Source organism: Mastomys coucha, unplaced genomic scaffold (genome assembly GCF_008632895.1).
Source record: "Mastomys coucha isolate ucsf_1 unplaced genomic scaffold, UCSF_Mcou_1 pScaffold7, whole genome shotgun sequence".
Taxonomy (NCBI): Eukaryota; Metazoa; Chordata; class Mammalia; order Rodentia; family Muridae; genus Mastomys; species Mastomys coucha.
Window position 1 is genome coordinate 38,558,301 of NW_022196913.1, and position 27,116 is coordinate 38,585,416.

Here is a 27,116-nt window from a genome sequence, read left to right on the forward strand (position 1 = left end):
CCCCCCCCCCCCCCATCTTCCTGCTTCACTTGGCAGAATCCCTCTTATTCTTCTGCCCTCTGGTGTTCTAGATCTTGATTTTTTTTAAAAAAAAAGATTTTATTTACTATATATAAGTACACTGTAGCTGTCTTCAGACCCATGGGAAAAGGGCATCAGAGCTCATTACAGATGGTTGTGAGCCACCATGTGGTTGCTCAGTGTTCTTAACCACTGAGCCATCTCTCCAGCCCAGATCTTGACTTTTATTCTGCTCATTCATTTGTGTGTGGTGAGGCTGGAAGGGTTTACCTGGGAAAAGGATGGGTCGATATGACATTCTTCTGGATTAGGACTAAGCCGTGCTGCCCTTTCCTAAGGACTAATGAACGGTTAAGCAAACGACTAAGAAATTATTTCTACTTGGCCCTAAGACAGGAAGCATGGAGGCTGCAGATACCTTTACTTACCTTTGACTGCTCCCACTCACAGGTATAGTCTCTTCTGTACCTGCTTCATGACAGAGTACTTAAGTGCCTCTGTGCAGCACCCTGGGGTGCCCACCCACAAGCAAGCTCACCCTTGTTCTCTCTGCACCCCTCATCCCTTGCCTTCTGCATCACCTCCTTCATCTCCAGCCCACAGAGAAATGTCAGCTGGTTCTACCTCACCCAAGGGTAACATGAGCTGAAAGCATCCCCAAGCAGCTCTTTGGTTCTCAGACTCACTCCTGGTGGGGGTGGGGTAGAAATCCTCCCCCAGAGCCCATGTCACACAGACCTTCCAATCACCAAAGGGCACCTGCACTCAGGAAAATCTTTGCCAAAGTCACACTACTTATGCTGTCTTGTCCTGGTAGCCTTGTCCTCGCACTTGTATAGGGCTGGCTTTATGTTAAGCATGCCTCTTAACTTGCCAATGTCTGGATGTGTGGAGGCCTTGCTCATCCTAGAGCATCCTGTCCAGCTCTGCCAAAGGTTAACTCATTCTTAATAATACTAAGAGGCTCAACTTCATGTTTCACATACAAATTAACCAATCTAGAGGCCGTACCTTAACAACCTCCTAGACCTAGATCAGACTCTTATATCAAGCAGCTACCCACCTTCTATGATAACCTCAGGGCTGAGTAGCAGACAGCTGGGGACAGCTCTATGCCCCCATACTAGCTAATCCCTAACCTTCCTACTATGCCTCATCTGATCTTTCCTGAAGAAATTACAATAAAGGCTCCTGTACACCTTGTATTCTCCTCCTCCCCTCTGTTTTCGGGTACTTCCTCATATGGCCATATGGGATGTTGTGTGACCCCTCCTCTTCAGAACTGTGAGCAAGAAACTACTTTTTCTTATGAACACCTGCAGATCTCTTGGCTCCACCTTACCTAGATAACTGTAAAATTAACATTTGAGAACACCTTCTTCCTCCATTGCCTTCAGCACTGGGATCTCTGCAGCAGCCAACCTCATCCATCATCCCCAGACTCCAATGGAAAGAGGACCTTGGGCTCCCTATGAGCCCCTCCTATCCAAAGACACAACCCCAGCTTCCTCTCTTACTCTCATGAGCCAGATTAACAAACTGCACTGTGGTCACTTCCAAAACACCTCCCTAATGAGACCTTCAGGTGAGTCTACTGTCCACTGTGTAGGCATTGCCTTACATCACACAGCCCAAAGCACAGTGGCTGCCTCTATCCAACAGGACAAAAGGATAGATATTCTCAAAGCATAGGTGTTGTCAGTAGTTTTATGTCAACTAGACATAGCTAAAGTCATCTGAGAAGAGGGAACCTCAGTTAAGAAACTATCTTCAAAAGATTGGGCTCTAGGCAAGCCTGCCAGTAAGCAGCACTCCTCTGTGGCCTCTGCATGGGCTCCTGCCTCCATGTTCCTGCTGTGTTTGAGTTCCTGTCCTGACCTCCTTCAGTGACAGACAGTGATAAGCAAATGTAAGCCAAAGGAACCCTTGCTTCCCCAACTTGCTTTGGTTGTGATGTTTCCTCACAGCAATAGAAACCCTAACTAGGAAAGGCATTGTTACTGGAATAGTAGAGTATTGCTGTGACAGACCTCACAATGTTGTTGGGAGGACTGTAGAAGGACTTTGGAACTTTGGGCCAGAAAAGCCATTGAGTGTTTTAAGTTTGGTGAGCTGATCTATAGGAGCTTGGAAGATAAGAATGTCGAGAACAGTACAGATGATAGAGGCCTGGCTTGGGAAATTTCGGAGGAAAGCAAAGATTCTACTGGGCAATTTGTATGAAGAATTTTTGGTGTCTGGTCAGCTGGAGCTGAAGAATCGGTTATGATTAACAAGAGACCAACATCACTGAGGTGAAGTCTTTTGGGAAGTGTTTCCTCAGGGCTGGCACACAGAAGCTGGGTTTCAGAGAGAGCCAAGGTTGTACCTCATGCTGGCAGCTGAACTTGATAATATAAAAGCTACCCAGAAGGTACTGGTTTTAAAGACTGAAGAGGGCATGAAGAGCAGCTGAGGATCAGAAATGTGAGAGACTGGGATAGGCCACTGGGGAGGGTGTAGCCTCAGTAGCAGTTGAAGCCCCAGCATTGAAGGGGTCATGGAAAAGTTGAGGCTTAGTAACATGAAGAGAACCCAGGAGGGGCTATGGATGAAAGTGAAGCCCAGTTACAGTAGATACCCCAGCATCTTAGAGATGCCAGAACCAAGAACAGCAGTAGCAGTGGAGTGGAGACTGCTCAAGCCTATAAGACAAACTGTGAGTGCTGCAGAGGGCAGAGCCAGAGAATTGACCCAAGCCCCTTGGAAGCATCCAGAAGATTGTGAGTGGGTCCCAGACATTGGACATTGAGTATTTACACAGTTGGAATTCAGTTTTGCTTTGCTTTGATTGTACTGTGCCTTGATTTTTTTTTCCTCTCGAAGTAAGAAAGTATTAAACCTATTTCTGATTATGATCTCTCACAATTGAGAGACTAGATTTTTTTTTCTATTAAGAGACTTAACTTTTTAAAGTGTTTGAGTTTGTAAGATTGTGGGCCTTTTTAAGTTTGTAAAATGTTTTATATTGCAGTGTTTATATTAATATGTGATCTTGGGGATGAACTAGAAGGGAAAGATTGTGGCTTTACGGTGATGAGTTTGTGTGCCAAGTCGACAAGTGGTCAGTTGTACTGGGTAGTTTTATGTCAACTTGACATAGCTAAAGTCATCTGAGAGGAAGGAGCCCCAAGTGGAGAAAATGCCTGCATAAGACGGGTTGTAGGCAAGCCTGGAGGAAATTTTCTTAATTAGTAATGGATGTGGGGAGATCTAGCCCATTGTGGGTCATGCCATCACTGGGCTGATAGTCCTGGTTCTATAAGAAAGCAGGCTGAGCAAGCATGAAGAGCAAGCCAGTAAGCAGCACCCCTCCATGGCCTCTGCATCAGCTCCTGCCCTGTTTGAGGTCCTGCCCTCACTGCTTTTGATGATGAGCTGTTACATGGAACTGTGAGGGAAATAAACACTTTCCTATGCAAGTTGGTCATGGTGACTCATCACAGGAATAGTAACCCTAAGACAAGCCTCTTCCTGGCTTATTTGGGGGTGGGGTGGGGCTGTGATCTATGGGCTCCATTTCACCTGTGCCTGCCTTCTGTATTTTCGGAGAGTAACACCTTGTTTGTGTGCAGGTGCCATATCTAGAATAATAATAGCATCCTGGGGTAGGCACTCAAATAATAGCTAATTTTCCTTTCAGATTATTCTGTGCTCTGTGGTCTCTGAGAGGCAAACTCCCAAGTCTACAGTTTTTGGCCTTCATAACACCTTCCCGCATGAATGTATGAATTTTGCCTGTGAGCTCATCCTTGTCAATAATTTTCTTCTGTGTGAGCCTTGTGTGTCTCCTCAGAGGCTTTGTTAACTTTAGAAGGTCCACATCTCAGCCTTGGCAAGTGGCTAAAATTTGTGCATGCATGCGCATGCACATGCGTAGTACAGACTTCAAAGCTTTGGGTTTTTTTTTTTTTCCTGAGAGAATCTTTTTCTGTCTACAGTTCAGGGAGTCAGCTAGCTGTGGGTGGAGACCCTGTGGTGAGCAAAGATTTTCTAGTCTTTGATTCTTGGCTTTATTCAAGGAGCTCAGTTCTAATTGTACACCAAGCCTGTATTTAGACCTTTCTCTGTTGCTAAAACAAAATGTCTATGCCAGGGCGGCACACAAAGCCCATAGTTTGTAAGACTGAAAGTTCAAGACGGGGCTTGGTTAGATATTTGGTGAGGACCTCAGGTGGGTGGAAGCATAAGAATAGAATGTGTGTGACAGAAATCACATGATGAGGGAGATGCCAGAGAGGTTTAGGGGTCAGTCACTTGCTCTGTGAGATCAGTGTCAATTCATTCTATGGGCATACTTCTAATCACCAAACCACAAGACCCCAACCCCTGCAAGGTCCCACTGCCTACCAACACCATTATACTGAAAACCAAGCTCCTGGCATAAGAATGGGTGTGGAAAAACCCCACATCCAAATCACAGGGGGGTTACAGTTTAAATCTGAAGCGTCCCCACAGGCTCATGTTTTAAACACTCTATTCCCAATCGGTGGCACTATTTTTAGAAGGTTCTGGAAATTTGTGAGGAGGCAGGTAGGTTCTTCAGGGTAAATCCTTGGAGGTTTCTCTATGCTCACTTCCCGTCTACCATCTTGACAAGAGCCCTTCCACACCTTTATCTTTATAGCTTGCTACCACCACAGCTTTTGGCTTGAGGATCTGCACTGGGCAACTGATTTGCTTAGCTTCTGGGCTTCTGAGTCTGCTCCTTCGAGAGCTAGCAGCCACCAAGCATCCTGCTGGGCACCCTGAATGCAGGCAGTAAATACTTCCTTGTTAAGGAAAATGTGTCACTCTCTGTACTTTGCTACCAACAGCTGGTTGTGCTGGCCGGATGCTACTACCATTTACCTCTCCCTCCAGCAGTCACTGGAGCTTATCAAAGAACGGAGCCAACAGGAGGAGATGGCAGGACAGCGGTAATGAGAGAGGTGATGATAAAGGGCAGGCACCCACACAGTCGTCAAAGCCACTGACTCTTGTGGCGCCTTTAAAGGCTAGTAGGGAAGAGAGGGATACATGTCTCCTGACAATTATTGCTGCTTCCACACAAGGTTTCTATTAAGGGTGATACAACCGTGGCAGTAGCAGCTAATACTTGTGGGAAATTAAGACCTAACACATGCCAAATAGCATTAATATTTGATATATATATATCAATATTATCAATGTAGATATAAAATATAATTATGTTGATTATAACCATTAACATATGTGATGCTAGGTAACAGGCATCAGTTAAGGTGTCTGTATTAATTCTCCCAACCCAATTATTTACTGTTATGCCTTAAGGGCACTGATGGACTTGAGGACCAGAGGTTAAACAACCTGCCAAAGGTTACATGTCTGTTCAGTGGAAGGACTTTAGGCTCTGTCCCCAAGTCTCCCTCTAGATTGTTCTTGCATGCATCCTTTTGGATACATCATTTCAGTCTTAAAACAACCCCTGAGATAGAATGATTGTGACCCACTTTTCATAGAGCTGTCAAAGTAGAGAATTAGAGAGGTTTGGGACAAGTGGCTGGGGCTGTCCTAGCCCAAACTAAGCATGGGGCATGGTAGACAGAAAGACAGACAGACATGGGTCTTTCTATAAGTACACGGTTACTGAGTGAAATGAATCACTTCAAAAGTACAGTGCTGAGCTGCACTGGAACGAGAGGGTTCCAACGGAGCAGTCACAGAGGCAGCATGAGGTTTCCAAACCTGAAATCTGTCTAGGGATCTGTGTTTGGGTGCCTGCCCATGGGCTAGAATGGAGCTCTTGAATGTATTTGTTGTTTTTGAGTCACTGACCAAGAACCTGACAGAAACAGCTCGAGGGAGGGATCTCCCATCAGAAAGTTTCAGTCCATCATAGTAGGAAGGCAAGTTCAAGCAGCTCAATTCACTGTGCTTTGGGGAGCATGGCAGATACATTTTGTTTGTTTGTTTGTTTGTTTGTTTTTAAAGGATCTGATAAGTATTTTCAGCTGTGTGGGCTCTACCCTTGCTGACATAGTAAGTATAGGCAATGCATATGAGAATATGAGAATGACTGTCTTCCAGTAAGTCTTTATTTGCAAACACAGAGGATGAGCCAGATTTGAACTGAAATTCATTCACCCCTAACCAGAGAAGACAGGGAGCTTTTTATAATCACTCATTCAGCACCTCCCTCCACATGTCCCATCCTAACACAAAACCTTCCCACCAACTTGCACATCCATTTATAGGTATTCTTCTTAAGATAAGAAGCAGGTTAGTGTGATGGCATAGATTGTCAGCCATTGGGGTTAGGGCACGGCACAGAGGGTCTCATTCAACATTATGAACAATGTAAACACTTCACACACACACACACACACACACACACACACACACACGGGGTGGGGGGGGCAGAGAGAGAGAGAGACAGAGACAGACAGAGAATGTGTGTATCTGAGAGGAGTGTGTTGAGAAAGACTTATTTGAGGTGAGACCTTGTCAGGAAAAACATGTTAACACAGAGGAGGTCAGGCCTGCAGCCAGGTGCATGTGTGATGTGTTATGTTACATAATGAAGAGTACTCACGACCAGTAGAGCAGCATGAGCAGGAAGGGACAGATGATGAGGGCCTGCAGCACCTGCCAGTCCCGGCACAGCGCAGCCAGCCCCGGCATGAGGAACTGGCCTGCCATGGCCACGAAACTTGCCACCATGGTAATAATGAACCGTTTTCCTGGAGGGCATAGCTCTATTCCTAGAAAACAGAAATAATAAAGTAGATTGAGTGCCACATGCTTGCCTGGTGCCCGAAGAACCCTGGGATGTCATTGGATACATGGGGCAACTGAGGCCTGATGGAGAAGAGAGGAAGGTCGTTGCTCAAGGTCATAGAATGAGCTGGTGGGAAGGTTGGTGCATTTAGAAGTCCTTAGCTCAGGAGCTAAGATGTGGTGCTGCTGCTGCTGGAGATGGAATTTGCGTCTCTCATTATCCTCTTTCCTTTGCTCTTTGGCATCGTATAGCTTGCTGTCCAGTAGGTCTCCTTGCTGCCATGGCTTCACCTTTCCTTCCAACCTTGCTTGTACACAGGGGCCCTCTCAGCCTCTGCAAGCTCTCTCTACTCACTCCCTGGCCCACAGCCATCCTTTGCTCCTTGTCCTACACCAGCAGTACCCAGTGAAGAAAACAAAACAGACTGACCACATGGCACAAAAGCAAAGCCACTTGGGGCACACTATAACCTAGCAGGAATTCCCAAATCCTGCTGATCAAGACCCACCAATGGTCCCTTCTGTTTACAAGAACCTGTTTTCTGATTTTGACCTTTTATAAATAAGGTAAGTCCCCAAACTTTTGAACTGTCTGTAGTACTCATGGGGCAATCAATATAGACCCTAATACATGAATCCCTATAATAGTAGTCCTTCATACTAGAAAAACATAGCTGGGTTCTACACACACACACACACACACACACACACGCTCACACACATGCTCACACACACACACACACACACACACACACACACACACACACACGCATGCACATGCACACGCACATGCACACACACACCTACCTACACACCATGTAAATTTATTTGCTGTTCTTTTTCTGCATTGTATAATGGTCACTGTTTCAAAGCTTGTCCCCATGGCTTGGTTACAACAGCCTATCTGCTGGCTGTCCAGAGACTACGGCAGGGCAGGAGGTCAAAAGCAGTCAGCAGTGGACAGATGAAATGGAGAATGGATAAATCACACGTGGCAGCAAGGATATGATCAGTCCTAAGGAACACGGGGCACCGTGCCAGCCAGCACCTACAACAGCTCGTTGCAGAAGAAATAGAATCCTGTCAGCAATTTCTACTCTTTCTTGGCTACAAATAGCCATTAGCATCGCTGCTGAACAGAGGAGGAACCCGATCTTACTGGATAGAGCTTAGAAAGAGCATTTTTGACATTTAACTAGGAAAAAAAAGAGGATTCCTTCCTGGGCCATTGGCTGGGATGCTGTCCCTCTCTGGGTCACATCACAAGCTCCCTTGAGCTGTATTTCTTAGCGCAGTGAGGTGTGACATTTCTGCTCTCCAAAATAATAAAGAAAAGTCTTTCTGAACAGGATACCAGCTGTGATTTCTCCTTTCTCTCATTAAGCATAAGTAGACTTGTTAGAGAAACCAGGACTCCACATCTACTGGAGCAGGCCTGGCATTGGAGGCTTGCTACAGACAGATGCAGGGGGAGAAGACTTAGGGCAGCTGTGGCCCTTTTAAAAAGTCAGAGCCGGTTTATACTTTGTGTATTCCGATCTTCTAGGTTAATATCCACTTATCAGAGAATGCATACCATTTGTGTTCTTTTGTGATTGAGTTATCTCACTCATGATATTCTCCAGGTCCATCCATTTCCCCAAGAATTTTATAAATTCATTGTTTTTAATAGCTGAGTAGTACTCCATTGTGTAGATGTACCACAATTTCTGTATCCATTCCTCTGTTGAGAGACATCTGGGTTGTTTCCAGTTTCTGGCTATTATAAATAAGGCTGCTATGAACATAGTGGAGCATGTGTCCTTATTGCAAACTCAAACCATAAGAAACTTAAGAAGGAAGACAAAGTCTGGATACTTCGTTCCTTCTTAAAAGGGGGAACAAAATTCCCATGGAAGGAGTTGTAGAGAGTAACTATGGAGCAGAGACTAAAGGAAAGACAATTCAGAAACTGCTCCACCTGGGAATCCTTACCATATTCAATCATCAAATCTGGACACTATTGTGGATGCCAGCAAGTGCTGGCTGACAGGAGCCTGATGTAGCTGTCTCCTGAGAGGCTCTGACAGTGCCTGACTAATAAATACAGAAGTAGAGCCTCACAGCCATCCACTGGACTGAGTACAGGGTCCCCAATGAAGGAGCTAGAGAAAGGACCCAAGGAGCTAAAGGGTTTGTAGTCCCTTAGGACGAACAACAATATGAACTAACTAGTATCCTCAGAGCTCCCAGGGACTAAAACTCCAACCAAAGAGTACACATGGGTGGGGGTACTCATGACTCCAGCAGCATATGTAGCAAAGGATGGCCTAGTTGGTCATCAATGGGAGGAGAGGCTCTTGGCCCTGTGAAGGTTCTATGCCCCAGTGTAGGGGAATGCCAGGGCCAGGAAGCAGGAGCGGGTGGGATGGTGAGTGGGGAAGGGGGAGGCGGAGGGTGGGGGAGGGAACAGGGGATTGTTTTAGTTTTTGTTTTTTTAATTTAATTTATTTTTTTTCTTTTCTCTTGGGGGGGGGACCTGGGAAAGGAGATATTGTAAATAAAGAAAACATCTAATAAAAAAAAATAGGAAAAAAAAATCAGGGCCCGGCGGTGATGGCGCACTCCTTTAATCCTAGTGCTTGGGAGGCAGAGGCAGACGGATCTCTGAGTTCAAGGCCAGCCTGGTCTACAAAGTGAGTTCCAGGACAGCCAGGGCTACACAGAGAAACCCTGTCTCAAAAACAAAACAAAACAAAACAAAACAAAACAAAACAAAACAAAACAAAAAGTCAGAGGGTTGTTGCAGCAGCCTGATGATGCCTTTGTGCTAGTGAGTGTGCTAGCACAGGAGCCCATGCATTGCTTGTTGCTCTTCTCTTCACTACTGTTCTTTAATTTAGTGACACAGTTATTTGGAAATATCTACAACTACAGTAGTGCCCCATTGTCTGTGATTTTATTTCCCACATTTCGGTTTCTTACAGGCAACCACAATCTGAAAATATTAAATGAAAATCCCATAAATGAAGAACCTATATGTTTTAAAAATAGTTATAGAGGTGGTCCTCATCCTGTGCCCCTTTAATACAGTCTCTCATGTTGTGGTGACCCCCAACCATAAAATTATTTTTATTGCTACTTCCTAACTGTAGTTTTATCTGAGGTTTCTGATGGTCTTAGGTGACACCTGTGAAAGGGTCAATCGACCTCTAAAGGGGTCACGACTCATAGTTTGAGAACTGATCTATAGTGTGTGTACATGCACACAGTGTGATGTAGGCGTCATGCCCCACTATACTTGTAGATGTCAGAGAACAACTCTGTAGTCTGGCTTCTCCCTCCTTCCACCTTTATACGGGTGTCTAGGATTAGGTTGCTAGGCTTGTACATTAAGTAGTCTCATCCACTGAGCAAACTCATTGCTGTACAATCAGTTTGTTTTTAACGTATACATAGTTCTGAGAGGCAGGATGGAACCAGTGGGGTGAATCCATTCTCTGCCTAACATACCCATGCTGTGAAAGTCACCTGTTAACTAGTCACTCAGTGATGTCCAGTTTTCAGATTGACTGCCATGCCATCATAGGCCACAGGTGTGTGTGTGTGTGTGTGTGTGTGCATGTGTGATTTCTCTGTACAACATATCCATGGTATATAAGTTACCCACTTGCTAGTCATTAAGTGATGTCTCAGCTTTCAGGTTGACCTCAATGCCACTGAACTCCATGGAGGTGAATCACCCCGTCTGACAATATCCATGCTGTTTCCTGGCTTCTTAACACTCAACTGTGTCTCAGTTTTCAGGGTAACTCACATGCCACTCCACTCCATGAGAGTGATTCACTCCTCCTTCCTACATGTCCACTCTGCATAAGCCCTTGCCGTGCTTGCTCAGTGGTATTTCACTCGTCTGAAGGATGCTTTAGTACCACATGGCTTATCGTGCTCAGATGACCCTTATTTTAAACATCATAATGGCCCAAAACCTCAGAAACAGTGATGGTGGAAACTCAGATATGCACACTAGATGCAATGAAGGATTTCTTTTAAGAGGTCAGGTAAAAACCACAGAGGAAAAAAAGACCCACGGAGGCCGCTAAGGTTAACAGGAAGAAAGCAGCACAACGTTGGCAGGGTTTGGTTCTTGCCTAACTTTCAGGAATCTGCCCTTCCACACACAAGGAAGGGCTTGAGACTATCAATCAATTCATTCAGCACAGCTCTCTTGGGAATGCCTAGTCCCACACACTGATCTACAGTTTGGAGCAGTCACTCAGGCAGCTTTCATGTGATCAGAAGCCCCATACTAGGCCCCCATAGCCAGAGACACTCTTCAGCACGGCGTCCTTCCAACCGTGAGCCCCAAGGAGCCCTTCCTTAGGCAGCTTCTGTCAGAGCGTTGAGAAAAGTAACCAATACACTAGCAATGCTTTGCTGATAGGCATAGAAATTGCTGAACATTCTGAGAACTGAACATCCTGTAAGATGAAGCGGAGGCCTTTGGTCAATAAATAATGGGAACTGTGGCCAGGACTGCTTGAGTCTAGGTTGTGAGGACAGCTCTGTAGGAATTATGGCCTTGTTCAGAGGCTACAACTCAAGAAAATCTGCCTTTTTCTTTTTTTACAAACTGGCACAAATTTCTTGGGAGAAAAGTAAGTTGTGTTGCCAAAGCTGTCACTTCTGGGGATAATGGAGAGAGAGGAGGGAGAGGGAGGGAGAGGGAGGGAGAGGTAGGAGGGGGAGGGAGAAGGAAAGCATCCAAGACAGGTTGCTATGAGATGGCAGTACAGCTGCTACAGGGGCATATGGAACCTCCAGGAAGCCTGCTGTCCAAGCTCACTTTGGGAATAAGAAGGTCGAGGAGAGAGGAACGGGGTTCTGTCCTATCTACCTCCACCCCACCAGGAATATGAAAGGGGAACAAACAGCTCCTGACGCCCCACCCACTGGGAAATCCCTCCTTCTGGCACAGTAGTGCAGCAAGGTTGTGTATACAGGTGGATCATAGACCAAACACTGCCTGCCCCTTAAAGTGATGGTGTCAAAGCAGAGCTAGCAGGAACCAAGCATGCTGGCTACACAGAGTCTGAGGGTGGGTGCAGCCATCAGTAGGATCCAGCTCCACCAAGATGAGGCATTTTTATGGCTGCTACATACTATGGCCTAGTAATAAGTGCTGCTGGCTAACTGCAGAGAAAGCCTTGTTAAGGTGCTAAAAGGACACTATTCACCAGGAGCCAGGACTAGAGAAAGCTCTTACCTGATATGCCTCTAGCCTGTCCACGAACTAAGTGTAGACTGTAAGGTGTATCTTTCCCTTTACTTAGAACCTTGGCCACTTATATTTGCCCTGGTTAGTTGTTCGTTGCTTTGCTGATTTTAATGTCAAACTGTGGCTTTAGACATTCCTTGTAGATGATGTACCTTTTCTTTCCTTTTTCTTGTTTTCAATAATGGCAATGGAACCCAGGAATTGATAAATGTCAAACAAGCTCCGTACAGATGAGCAACACTCTCAGCTCATAGTTTAAAAGATGCTCTGTGTTTCATGTTTATGAAAGACATCTCTATGGTAGACGGAGGTACCCTAAGTGACAGCTGGAACCACTGTCAGGGATGAAGTACTGTCCCTGTTAGAGCCTGGATCACTGGCTTAAGACATTTCTGTGTTAAACCATTAATGCTGTGCTATCTCCAGAGAGCCCCAGCAGGGACCCAGAGCTCCTGCTGGTGTGGGCTGACAAAACATTCACCTGGATTCCCAACCTTGTCAGAGATAGAGTTAGCAAGGGGTTATCATTCTCTTCACACATCCTAGGAAGCCCCACAGACAGACATACTCAGTTAACTTTCCCCTGGAGTCAGCAATCCTGGCATTTAGTTGAAAACAAGCAAACAACAGACAGTACATGACCTTTGACACTGATTGTAGGAAAGCCAGCCCCACTCCCTATAGCACCAAGTGGAACACAGCCTTTATTCTTTACTAAACACTTATTTTTGGAGGTACTGGGTGTAGAAGCTGGTCCTCACATGGCACACGCTGGGCAAGGGCTCTGTTGCTGAGTTGAGCCACACTCGCAGCCTTGACTTTGTTTTTAAAATGTTGTGTTTGCTGACAGAAGGTAGGGAGAAATGTACACGCTCTTGGGATAAAGTGTCCTGGAATTCTCTGAGTTCACAGGGTTCTTCTGGATTTAGCTTGGCTGGCAATAAAGGAATATATTAACGGGCTGACACTATTGAAGCCAGAGAACTACAAATTCTTAGAATCTGTGTCCTTGGAACAAAGTGTGCTTTGCCGGGACTGGCTGAAGTAAAGACTATGGCTGGTGTGTGGGTGGGAGGAGGGGTGGGAGGCCGGGTGTTCAAATACAGGCTCTGCCCCTTCTGTTCTAGGAAAGTTACCTTTGTGCTTCTGTTTCCTTGAGTAAATTGGAAATGATAATTACGCTGAGTGCGGTAGCTGCACCACACATGGGACAGTCTGAACTGTGTCTGTATAGAGCTCTGACTCTTCTGTGTTGTTGCAATCCATGCCCAAAGTGAGCAATCTAAAGGAGGGAGGAAAAAAACTATCTGGGAAAACAGTCTTTGGGTTCAGTCCCCAAGGTGTGAGGGTACAGATGGGATGAGGCTCGTGGGCTGCCCCTCCTCCCTGTCACACAGGTCCCTTCCTAAGGCATGCCACTTGGAGCCCTCACTTAGGTGTGTCTTTTCTTCTATTGCTCTTTCTAACACAAGAATGCAGGAAGAGCAGTTCTGAATGATGGTATGTATGGTATACCAGGAGAGTGAGAAACAGAGGAGAGAGAGAGAAAGAGAGAGAAAGAGAGAGAAAGAGAGAGAGAGGGGGGAGGGAGGGAGGGAGGGAAAGAGGGAGGGAGAAAGGGAGGGAGTGAGAGAAAAAAAGAGAGACTGACTGACTGTTTCTGGTAAGTTGAGCAATGACACAGGAAATTTTTTACGTGAAAGGCCCACAATCCTGCCAGGCTCAAGACAACTCGGTTCAGAGAGTAAGTTGTGTAGTTCCATTTTACCAATACAGGTTAGGGGGCTGGTGAGATGGCTCAGCAGGGAAGAGCACCGACTGCTCTTCAGAAGGTCGTGAGTTCAAATCCCAGCAACCACATGGTGGCTCACAATCACCCGTAATGAGATCTGACGCCCTCTTCTGGTGCATCTGAAGACAGCTACAGTGTACTTACATATAATAAATAAATACATTAAAAAAATATTAAAAGAAAAAAACCCAATATAGGTTAGGGCTTTTCAATGAATGGACTCATCTCTCTCATGCTCCTCTGACCTAAGATAGATTAGCAGCCCACTTCAGCCTGGGGGAGACCCTACTCCTTCAGGCACCACTTCCTGTATCCTAGCTCCTGGTATAGACTTGGGACCACTGAGCCCATCTGGTGACCCACTAGATACTCCTAGGACAGTAGTTTTCAACCTTCCTAATTCTGTGACCCTTTCACATAGTTCTTCATGTTGTGGTGACACCCCTTCCCTCCACCATAAAATTATTTTGTTGCTACCTTATAACTATAATTTTGCTACTGTATTGAATTATAGTGTAAATATCTGATACATAATCCCCATGGGGGGTCATCGCCCACAGGTTGAGAAACATTTTCCTAGAAGCTTGTTCCATCATGTTTGTAGCCCTCTGCCTCCCAGCTCTACCCCCAAGCCCCTTCCTCAGCGAGGGAGAAAACTGAAGAGTCCTGCTCTGTGTTTGAGAACTCTCTCCTTCCTGTCTGACTCTTTCCAGGCTGTGCCTGGAAGTATAGGCAACATTGAATGATTACTGCCATGGGCAAGGGCACAGGCTCTAAGACCTTGGAGACCAGATCTTCAGCCATGTGATTGTGGGATCCTTATTATAGCAAGAGAGCTCGAAATTGCTGGGCACAGAGACCCAAATAGCATCCCACGGTAGAAAGCTGCTATTATCATGACAACTCCAAGCCTTCCCTCCCAGAGGACTTCATCTTTCCTCTTAGCTAAGACCTGCCAACTGACTGAGATGACCAAAAGGATTGGAAAAGAATGGTTTTCTCCCTTCAGAGAAAAGAAGAGAAAGCCAGGGGACCTTTTAAGTATTTCCTACAAGTCACATTCTACTGTCTGCCAGACATATATAGATGTGAACAGTTGGATGCCAAGTTGAAGAGGTAATGCCTTACTGATATGGTACCTACCATATTACAAGTATTCTGAGCATGGTAGGCCAGGGGTATCGGCAAGCATTTTTTAAATACATTAAACTCATTTAAAACGCAGTTCCGTGATGTAGATATGACTTTTAGTGCTCATTTTGCATAGCAGAACTCTAAGGCTTAGAGTGATTGAGAATCTTCCCTTAACTCTTACAAGAAAGAAGCAAGGAAAGAATTGAGGTGAGTGTCCTTATACTGCCCATGCCTTTGATGCCCATGCCTTTGATGAGGGCAAGAGCTGTGTATTTGTGGGCCAGAATCTAGGTTCTAAGGAGGTGACCTTCTCTGACTGATCACTGATGCTTTTTAGAGCCTAGGAATGGGCTGGGCACAGAAAATGCACAGCACTTTATTCTTCTGTTTTTTTTTTTAAAGATTTATCTATTTTATTATTTTATGCAAATATTATTTTATTATTCACACACACTAGAAGAGGGAATCAGATCCCATCACTCAGCTCTTAAATGCTGAGCCATCTCTCCAACCCAAAGAACTATTTTTAAACTTTTTGAGGAGATTTATTTTATATGCTCTGTCTGCGCGTACACCTGCATGCCAGCAGATGGCATCAGATCACATCATAGATAGTTGTGAGCCACCATGTGGTTGCTGGGAATTGAACTCAGGACCACTGGAAGAGCAGCCAGTGCTCATAATTGCTGAGCCATCTCTCTAGCCCTGCTCTGTTTTTGTTGTTGTTTGTTTGTTTGTGTTTATAACCTGTGTTTTTTTTCGGAGATTGCTAAAAATTTTGCTATTTTATAAAAAAATTTTATTGTTTATTTCATGTGTATGGATGTTTTCCCTGCATGTATGTATGTGTACCATATGTGTGCCTGGTGTCTGAGGAAGCCAGAAGAAGGTGCCAGATCCCCCTGGAAATAAGGTTACAAATAGATGGTCATAAGCTGCCTCTCTGGGAACTGAACCCAGGTTCTCTGTAAGAGCAACCAGTGCTCTTAACTGCTGAGCCATCTTCCAACCTGGGCTTTGTTTTCTTGATGGTTAATTTTGAGACAGGGTCTTGCTTTATAGCCCAGGATGGCCTCAACATTATGTATGATTCGAAAGCAACGGATTTTTTTTTTTTTGCCGTAGCTGGGGACCGAACCCAGGGCCTTGCCCTTGCTAGGCAAGGGCTCTACCACTGAGCTAAATCCCCAGCCCCCAAAAGAAATGGATTTCTAAAGTAAAGAAAATATTTAATTTACCTTTAGGATGCAGTCCATCCTCAAGAAAGCCAAGGCAGGAAACGGAGACAAGAACTAAAGCAGAGACCATGGAGGAGCACAGGCCGCTGGCTTGTTTAGCTAGCTTTTTCAGACACCCCAGCCCCACCTGCCTAGGGATGTACTGCCCTAAGTATAGTGACCTGGGGCCTCCTACATCAACCAGCATCATCAAAATGCCCCACACCCAGTCTGTTGGAGGCAGTTCCTAAACTGAGGTTCTTTAATTTGTGTTAAACTGACAATAAACCTAACCAGGACAACCTCCTCAGTGCTGGGATTATAGGCATATGCTACGGCACTCTGCCCTCTTCTCAGATTTCTGCAACAGAAGTGATCTTGGGTGAGCTTTGTTGTTGACTTGACGGAAGCTGTCCTGGCATATAGGATCCACACCATGCACCCATATGCTGTAATAACTAAAGGCAATAGTAACCGTGAAGGCATGGCGAACCATAACATCCACTTCCTTCCGTCACACAGCCTTCCGTCTTTCTTTTAAAACTAATATTACAATAGCTCAAAGGAGGAACAAGAATTCAAATGCGCACAGTGTTTGGTCTTTACAGCATCCTTTGTTTAAAAACAATGGGTGATGTTTGGCAACAGGCGCTTAAGAATTGGACACTTTTAGACTCCTAATATTTAATAGAAGCAGAGAAAGTAAGGGAGAGGAATGACTTTAAATATCAGAACAACTTCATATGAATGTGGTTCTTGTATGCCAGGTCTCTCTGCTGTGTGTTTCTAAGCTAGATAAAGGACTACAGAGGGGGCTGGGTGGCTGCAGTGGCCAGAACACTGTGTGGAGGCTGCCATTTAGTTTTCTCATTAAAGATTCTTCACCCTCAACTCCTTTGGCATTAGCTTTGCTATGGGTCAAATTCACACTCAATAAGAGATCATGCATGAATGAATACATCCCAGCGAGGGAAGCTTCACAGGACTTTGAGCTAGAAATCCTAGAGAAATGCTAGCCAACAAAATAACACCCAATCCCTTCCAACTGTGCCCGTATCAACACACTTAGTTCCCCAGCTGCCAGAAGGCATGGGGGATTTCCCAGCTTGTATTTCTTATCACCAGCATCCTTCTAGTGTATTCTTCTTCTTCTCCTTCTTCTCCTCCTTCTTTTTCTTAATTCATTTACTCTGTATGTGTGTGTGCACACATGCATGCATACATGTACATGCAACCACACATGTGCATGTACTTCCAGAGCATGTGTGACACGGCATGTGTGACGAGGCCAGGGGACAACTGTGAGAGTTGGTTTTTCCTTCCATGATGTGCACTGAACTCAGGTCATCAGGCAAGTGTCTTAACTGATTTTTTGGCACTTCAGTCATTATTTGGTGAGATTGTCAGGTGCTTTTTCTCTCTGTCTCTACCTCTCCTTCCCACTCTTGTATTAGGGATAGAACCCACAGTCTAGGTATATGCTGGCCTAGTATCCTACCAGAGTTACACCCTTACTGCTCCATCTTACGTAGCACCTGCCTTTAAAAGATACCTTTCTTGGGTCTAGAGAGATCGCTCAGAGGCTAAGATGGCCTGCTACTCTTGCAGGAGACCTGAACTCAGCTCCCAGCACCCACATCAGGAGGCTCCCCTCTGACTATTAGTCCATCTTCAAGAGATCAAATGCCCTTCTGTAGCCTCCCCAGATCCCTGCATTTACATTCATGTGCCAACACACACACACACACATACACACTCACACACATACACACACACGTTAAAAATAAAGATATATCTGTAAAATAATTTTCTTGTGCTTGTTGATCTTATAAAGGACCCAGGTTCAATTCTAAGTATCTCTACATGCCACATAGTGGCTTAGAACTATCCAGTTCCAAAGGTTTTGGAGCCCTCTTCTAATTTAAGAGATTTTCTATCTACTGTCTCCTTCCCTCTAGAGCTGCTGCTACCTGTGCCCGCTTTTCTCATGGAATAGTCTTGATGAAGAAGCCCAGTGGCCTCAGATCTGACATAATCCCTTCCCCCATGGGACTGTTAATCTCCTCTCCTATGCCTCAGGTTAGTCTCTAAACTGGAAGTCTGACTAATTCAAGAATTCCGGAAGGCGATTCTACAAATGTTGTGTCTGCGCTTCAAGCTGCAGTGGGGAGGTTATGACTCAGCTTGAAGACAAGGATGCTGTGTGGATTTACAGGCTGCTCCTTAGCTTCCTGTCCTAGCTATATCCATCAGCATTCTCCGCCGGCTTTAGCATCCTCTGCTAACCAGGGTCAGAATCAACATCCTCACTTGGAGTGCAAAGATGGTATGGTTTTTCCTTCCATCTTTCCTTGTCCATTGCTCTTAATGTTAGTTATTTTGTAAAGAAGAATTTGATATTCCAGTGAGGGTCATTCCTTTACCCTGAAAATGTAGTCATTTTGGCAGCAGTGGCCACAGCAGCAGGAGCAGCACAGTTCCTCTGTAGGATGGATGTCATTATCACATGCCATCTATCCCACCAACCCGAGGGCTCCCATGTCACTCAGAGCAGAAGCAATGTGTTTCAGGATGACTCCAGCCTCAGTGTGCTCCCGACCCCTTCCCTGTCTCTAACCTCCCCACCTGCCATCTCCATCATTCACTTAGCTAAACTGACTTCGCTAAGGTTCACATGCCCAGCAGGCTCCAGCCCAAGTGTCATTGTACCCTGAGTGATAGCCAAATCCCCCTCTGTTGGTGATTGCTGCCTCTTACCTCCCCATGTTCCTGTAGTAGTTTAAGAGTTCTTTGGCATGGAGATTTGCGTGGCCACACTCCAGCTGCTGCACCCTCACCAGGGACAACGTTGGACATGTAGGTTCTATGGCCCTCTGTTCAGACCTTTTCAGAGAGTGGGGCTGGGCCCAGTAAACTGGGGTGACAGACTTTGTAGTGGCGCCAGTGCATTTCTTATTTAGGATGACTGTGGCATGTCCTACAAATATGCTACTGACCCCTACTCATAACTGGGAGGGCTAGTTTACCAGCTCATTTTAGAGAGGACAAAACCACTCAATTAAGAGTATGAACTTGGAATCACATTTCTGATAAGTTCCCAGGGACTGCTCCAAAAGCAGGGCGCTGGGCATTGTAGGGCCTGTAGTGTAGCTGGACTGTCACACACACCAGCACTGAGGTCCCTGGTTAATGTTCTCTGTGCAGCACTGGCTTATTAATACTAACACGTGGTCTACCGGCCTTGGCACCCTCAGAGGTTGGCTTTGCTTCTCTGTGTGACTTTTCTCTATTGGAAGGAAAAAAAAAAAAACCCACCAAAACATAACTTTCAGTGCCAAAGAGTAAGACAGGCAGAGGTACAAAATGCCCTGGAGGTACAAAGAAATTGAAAAATTCTATTTCAGATGAAAGGAATCTCAGAGAACATGGAGCAGGGCTGCTGGAGTTGGGTCCTAGTCAGATAAGGCTCATGTGGAACCGGAGGGGGTGAGAGGAGAGCCCCGTAACAAAACCCCCAGCTCTTGCCTTGCTTAAAGATCTTGAAATTCAATTAGCAAATAAAACACAGCTGAGGTCACACGAAACACGACGAGGGTCAGGGGCTGACTCATGCTGCCAGTCTGCAGCCACTGATCCCCATCCAACCATCTCATTTTATTAAAGGGGAAAATAAGGTCAGGGAGTCAGTTGGTGGTAAAGGCAAGGCTCCGTTCCAAGCCTCGGGCTCTCCGACCTCGCGGTAAGCCTTTGGAGAACATAAGCAACGAAGATCGCTTTGGGTTTAGTTTTAAATTGAGATTACAATAAAAACAGAAATCAGATCTGATAGGACACATGGCAGTTAAAATGAGTGTTCCCCTCCCCACATGGGGAGAGACCTCTGGTGCTGTGGTCAACTTAGGAACACCAGCCAGTTGAACAGGGAGTCGGATCAGGCCAGCAGTGGGAAAGCCATGCTCAAGAAGCAGGTCTGTGGAGAGGGACTATGCTGGCAGAAAGCTTTGGTAGGTGGTTTTCTGTCCAGACCAACTGAAATACTTTGAGTAGAAGCAGTTCTGAGACTGATTAGGGATGAGTGCCATCTTGGTTTTTTGGCTCACGGTGTCCTCAGTGCAATAGCCTGCACAGGAGGATGGGCCATGGGCAGTTGGATACCAGTACACCCCACTCCTCAGCCAAGTCCTGCCTCAGGAATTTAGCTTTTCAGCCATTTCTGCAGTGAATTTCTGTTGTCCACATGTCCATGTGTTTATCAAGGAACAAAGACTCGGAGGGCAGAATGTTCTTGGGTCTTAAGTAGGGGACTTCACAGGTCATGTTGTGATTACCACGCACGAGGTGCTGTGTGCCAAGTGTGGGCTCAGTAAATAGATGCTGAGTAATGTTACTGACCTTCAAGTAACAGAGTTCTCACTAGTCAAATCCCCCAGTGTTTAAGCCAAATTCTTCCTCAGCTGGACTCAAGTTTATTCCAGTATGATTCTACCTGCAGCTGTGTGGCCTCGGGGCAGCCACTTCACCTCCTAAAACCTTAGCCTGATTAAGGGGAGAAGGGAGTGTCTCTTTTGGAAGTTAGGGTTTTTCTCTTTTGGGGCTCAAGCTGCCTGTGGTTCTAAGATGAGTTACATATGAGCTGGTGTGACCTGGGCTGCTCTGTGGATCCTAGAAGCTGGAGGAAATCCACATGGGCATTTGTACCTTACCCAGCAACCTGCAGAATCGGGGAGTCAGCACTGGCTGCTGACTGTCGACTTGAGGCTGGAGGAGGGAGTCTGTCTCCACTTCTCCACAGCCATGCCCACCTGATGGTCTGGTGCCACTTTTGCAGGGAAGAACCAGCTTACAGTCGCTTCTGAGAACGTCTCCCCTTCCAGAGACCTTTCTGCTCCAGTTCACCTGACAAACTGTCCGTGTTTACTGCCCCTCATTGCTCTCACAGGTAAAAATACTGGAAGTCCAAACCCCTAGTGTGCTGCCTTCTAGTCTTCACAATGGCACCTGGTTCTTGGCCTATTTTCTCACCTGCTGTTCTCCTCAATGGTTTTGACAAGCAAAGCTTTAAGCTTTATGTTCCCCTCCTTCTAGTCTCCACCTGCTGTCTTGGTCCACTTAAACCTGTCCCTCTTACTATCACTGACTACCTTGGCTACCCTTCCTCTGTTTCTCTCCAACACCCCTTTGTCTGGACCACAGAACCGTGTTCTAGAACCTTTGACACTACCTTCTCTGTAGCTTAGTTTCCCTCACAGCCGTGAAAGGAAAATCAGGCTTGTTTCTCTGTGTCCTTCTCAATGCCTGGCATTTGGTTACACTTAGCTGCCTCAAGAACACCTACTGAGTAACACAGGAGCCTACCGTGGGTTGGAAAGGCACTTCCCACGAGGGCCACCTCCAAGTGGGTAACTGAAAAAATCCCCACGGTCTTAATTCAACAGTTAACATGAAGGCCAGCTCAGAGCCTCTGAGAACTGCTCCTAACACAAAAGAATCGTAGTCTTTAAAGCTGCCTCACCACAGAGGAAGACAAGACATGGGATCTTTGTTTGACTTGGGTGTCCAACCCAGCCCTACCACTGCTTTCAATGGGCACTTGCTGCCTAAGGCAAGGGTGGAGCGGGTACAGTACTGCAAAGAATGGGGGCAGCACTTAAGCAGGGAGGGCTTGGCTGTGCTAAGCATCCCTGTCTCTCATTCTTACTTGGAAGAAACCTAATCAGGAAATAATTATGACCCTTATTTGTAAACGGCACTCCTCGAGCGAGCTTCACGCTCAGTCAGACTGGGTGTTGTACCTCATTTAATCTCATCTGCACTGCTCTGACCAGCTCAATGGTGGGGTGTTTGTTATCTTTCTTCTTTTTCTTGTGGTGCTGGGGTTGGGACTCTGAGCCTTGCTCAAGCTAGGCGAGTACTTTGCCACCAAACTATATCCCTAAAGCTGGTGCCACACTCTTCCAAGGTCTCCTGTAGCCCAGGCTGGCTTCAAATTTACTATGTAGTCAAGGATGACCTTCATCTTCCTGGGTTCACCTGAAAGTGCTAGGATTATAGGAGTATGCCATCATGCCCGGACTCTCTCTCTCTCTCTCTCTCTCTCTCCTCTTTCTCTCTTTCTCTCTCTCCCTCCCTCCCTCCTTTGATTGATCCCTACTCTCAACACCCTGATACCATATCCAGTAACATTCTTATTACTTGCATCCCAGCTTCTCTAAATACAATACAGAAAGTGAAGATACCCTGAGTTCAATCTCTGAGATCCACATGGCAGAAAGGGAGAACTGATTCCCCAAAGCTATCTTCCTCATGCATACTATGGCATGTATGCACCCACACACAAACACAAATACAGCTACATTTTTAAAAATCAGTAAGGTAGATGACCCTGTGGTTACATCTATAAAGTTAGACCACTTGCAGTTGTGATGGCTTTTTTAAAAAAAAAAAATTATTTATTTATTTGTATATGAGTACACTGTAACTGTCTTCAGACACCCCAGAGGATGGCATCAGAGCCTCATTACAAATGGTTGTGAGCCACCATGTGGTTGTGGGGAATTGAACTCAGGACCTCTGGAAGAGCAGTCAGTGCTCTTAAAACTGCTGAGCCATCTCTCCAGCCCCATGTCATAGCTTTTACTTAAAAAAGAACAATGCTATGAGAGAATTAGAACTCTATGCAAGGTAAAATGAGGGAGCATGAAGATGAGCCCAACTCTGTAAGCAGTAGAGAAGATCTCCTGCTCTAGTCCGAAAACACCGCTGCTTTGAGCAGAGCCACTTTTCCATTGAGTGACCCCACAGAATAGGGAGCAAGAAAGGGATGGATAAAGGGGTCCATGGGTGAAGTGCTGCCTAGGCTGGACCCTGAGAGACATGGCAAGGTGTTAAAGGAAGGAGTGGGGGGTACAGGCACCTATCTCAAAGGTAAAGGAAGGGCAAAGATTAGGAGGGACCAACCACTTCCCAAAGATCTGTGTCTCCTTTGTCTAAGGAAAGAGTCTTGTAATTGGGAGAAAATGTGAGCAGTTGTTTCCCTGCACCTTCATGGTGACAAACTGGCCTGAACACAGGCTTTTTTTTTTTTTGGATGGGGAAAGCAGGCAAGTAACCTCAGACTCTGCCCTGTTTTTGTGTGAGCCTTAAATAATGGGCTTCAGGTCTGGAGAGAGACTGTCTCAAAAAATTAAGGTGGAGGGTGATAAAGGAACAGACCACATATCCAAGTCTGGTTTCTTCATGTGCAAACATAGGCAAGCACACCTGAACACACATGTTTATATATCACACACATGTACACACATGCCTGTGTTCTCTCTCTCTCTTTCACAAACATACACATGCACACACACACACACACACACACACACACACACACACACACACACACACACACACACTTTTTAAAATAAATAAAAGTGACTGAATACTCCAAAACCCATTTTCCCACCTTCTTCTCTCCCAGTGGGGAGGTTCCAAGGCCCCAGAGCCTCTCCTACAAAGCTACTATGACTGAGGAGGGTAGCTTGGAGTGTGGGGCAGGAGACAGGGTCACTGGAGTTGAGGTGGCTGGAATTTTCATTTTCTAAGTTCTGGCCATATAACCTTGGGCGAGTATTTAAACAGATGCGGCCTAGGTAAATCGGTCCTAAGAGTGGGCTCAGGCAAAAGCCTGCACCTTCACCCAGTGCGTGGTGCAGTGCTTGAGTGTAGTACCTCAGGAACATAGACAGCTATGGCTGGCTTTGGACCCCCTCTTTTAAGCAGTGGCAGCATCTAAGACAAAATGCCCCTTAAGTTCCAGGAAATCAACACAAATGAACTTCTGTAAATGCTTATAATTTGCAAAAGTTGGGGGCTTTTTGCATGAAAATGGCAGCTTGCAAAGTGACCTCATCTTTAACCACAGCCTTTTCCCTAAATGTTCCTTTGTGGAAAGGCAAAAACTGACTTTCAAAGTCCCACAAGAGAAAGCACCAGACAATTGCTGTAGCCAGTGTCTAAGGCAGCACAACACAACCCTTGTAGAAAACAGATGCCAAGGCTGCCTGTGAAAGGCCAGCCTGTCATGTGCCGCAGCCTAAGACCACAGAATCCGTGGGCTGAGAACATCATCAGGGCAGGGGTACTTCATGTATTTGTTAGGAAATAGAAGTAACAAAGGGTGACGCTACTCTGTGTAAAAGAGCCCGCATTTCCACACACATTCTTTCTTTAGGGTGGCATTAAGTGGAGTGGAACTCAAGCCTACCTCGGATTCCACATACACATAAGTGGTCCAGTCATCACGCATGCCCGTCAGTCACTCCTAGTCACTCAACACCACTGAAGCAAGCTAGCTTCTGTGAATCTGGGGAATCACAGGATCCTGAAGGAAATGCACCCAGAATGGAATGCACTTCACAAAAAGAGGGGGTCTCCATCCTGAGTTTTCAGAGGCTGCTGAGACTCACCTGAGAAATCCTCTCAAGTGGAAAGAACTTAGAAAGCATTTGCTCCGCTGGGAGGAAAAATGTGAACGGACTCAAATGGAAGCAACTGGGAAATTTCCAAACACAACTGGTAGATCAAAGCAAAACTTTCATAGAGTCCAAGGACCCTTCATGTCAAGGTGAAGTTATAAAGACACATTTAAAGTTCAACTTTAGTAAGATATCTGTCAGACCTTCTTTTTGGAAACCCCCTACTGGATTAGACAGCTTCTCTCCCTTCTTGGGGTCCAAACCATGAAAACACAGGGGAAAAAAAAATCACAGTATTCTATTGAGGTTTGAGTCACAACTGCTGTTCCCAGGGTATCAGGTGACATTCAGATGTAAATGTCGCCATAGAAAATCTACAGCAGACTTCTGGGGGCCAATGTTCAGCCTGTGCTTCAGAGTCTCATTAGGCATCTCTGACCAAGTGAACAGGAGAGAGAATAGAGGAACACCCACTGTGAGCAGAAATCCCCAGTGAGGCGCTGGGGGCGTGGAGGAAAGGCAGGCAAAGTGGAAAACAAGCCGGGGCCTGGCCTATCTTCACACTTGGTTAAAATATAACTCAAGTCATGTGCTTTGGGAAAAACAGATTGTGTAAATTATTTCAAATAAACTTAACAGTTTTTTTTTAAAGTGATAACTTAAATCTCTGTATATTTCTCCCACTGCCTAAACAAATCTGAGCTCCTAAGTGGTTATATATTTTTTGATTTGTGGACAGAGGACTAAATCTGCTCAGTAGATTTAAAAAAAATAATCCAAGTTAGTGATTCTGAAACCAGTGGTTTATCCCCGAGACCTAGGAGGGGGAGCTTAAGTTTCAGGTACGGCTGTGTGAAAACCTATTTCAATTACCCTTTTATCCCAAGATGGAGCTTGTGATTTCAAGCCAAACCCAATGTGGTTTGGTGTCTGTGCTGGCTAGTTTTATGTCAACCTGACACAAGCTAATGTCATCGGAGAGGAGGGAACCTCAATTAAGAAAATGTTTCCATAAGGTCAGGCTGTAGGCAAGCCTGTAGGGTATTTTCTTAATTAGCTGACTGATGGAGGAGGGCTTATCTCATTGTGGGTAGTGCCATCCCTGGGCTGCTGGTCCTGGGTTCTATAAGAGAGTAGGCTGAGCAAGCCATGTGGAAGAAGCCAGTAAGCAGCACCTCCTCTATGGCCCCTGCATCAGCTCCTGCTTCCAGGTTCCAGTTCTGTTTGATTCCTGTCATGAGTGTCTTCAGTGATGAACACTGGTGATACAGAAGCTTAAGCTGAATAAACCCTTTCCTAAAGCTTTATTTATTTTCTCAAGCCCATGTTGTTTTGGTCATTGTGTTTTGATGCAGCAATAGAAACTTTAACTAAGACAGTCTCTTAAGAACATATTTCTTTTTCATTGATTTGACTCTCTCAAAGAAATCCTGTAGCCAAGAAATGAGGTAAAAGCAAAGTTGAAATGCAGGCAACCAAGTATGAAACACAAACTTTCATTCTACATAGAGCCCCAGAACCTCAGCTCTTACCTACTCTGGGGGTGCGTGTATGTGTGGGTGCTAGATCTTGATTCCCACACCCCATTATATACAGGATTTCTAAGAGTGAGGCTTTTTAGAACAAGGCTTCTCTGACCCTCAGCAGAATGAATGCCTTGGGGTCCTATACCCAGGACAGCCTAGGAAGTGGCATGTCCCAGGAGGTCCCTGGAACCAGCTTAAGAATCCTGGAGAGGTGGCTCCGCAGTTAAGGAGACAGACTGCTCTTTCAGAGGACTGGGATTCTACATACATACATACACACACACACACACACAGACACACACATACACACACATACACACACATACACACACACACATACACACACACACAGAGACACACACATCAGGTACCTTATGCCCATTTCCAATTTTAGCTCCAGGAGGGGTGCTGATGCCTCTGGATTCTGAACATTTGCACTCAGTGTGCACACACCCCACCCCCATGTAGACAGTTAGAATATTAAAAACATGTCTTTTTTTTTAAAGAATCCTCCCTAGCAAATGTTGGGTGATAGTTGGGTCTTTTTCAGCAGCTTCAAACCACTATCCTAGAAGTAACACCTTCATACTGGTGTTCCGGTGGGAGGCCCTCTCCACTTTCTCAGGGACAGCATTTGGAAGTCCATGAATTACACCCATGGAAGGGAAACATGAGAAAAGGCACAGCTGACTTGCGCACTTAATCTGACTGCTACAGTTTGGGACTGTACGTATAGTATAGGGACTAAATGTCCCTGCATGCCCAGATGTTGATGGTTGGGAGCTCAGGAAGTTACCCTAGAGGTGGGAAAAAAGAAGCAGTGTTTGGTGAAAGCTCACTCCATTAAAAAAAAAAAAAAAAAAAAAAAAAAAAAAAAAAAAAAAAGCTGCACCCGGAAGCAGCCTTTAGAGAAGACCAAGGGTGTGTCTCTCT

The 27,116-nt window shown here is 45.6% G+C and overlaps 1 protein-coding gene across 2 annotated transcripts in view; it reads right to left on the bottom strand.

Moving 5' to 3' along the window:
• The window catches only part of Slc22a23 (solute carrier family 22 member 23), a 161,533-nt gene that overhangs the window by 35,558 nt on the left and 98,859 nt on the right, over nt 1-27,116 (bottom strand). For both annotated transcript variants that reach the window (XM_031359170.1, XM_031359171.1), the window contains exon 4: nt 6,614-6,782. In XM_031359170.1, the coding sequence (XP_031215030.1) occupies nt 6,614-6,782 (169 nt within the window). The remainder of the gene's footprint in view (nt 1-6,613; nt 6,783-27,116) is intronic.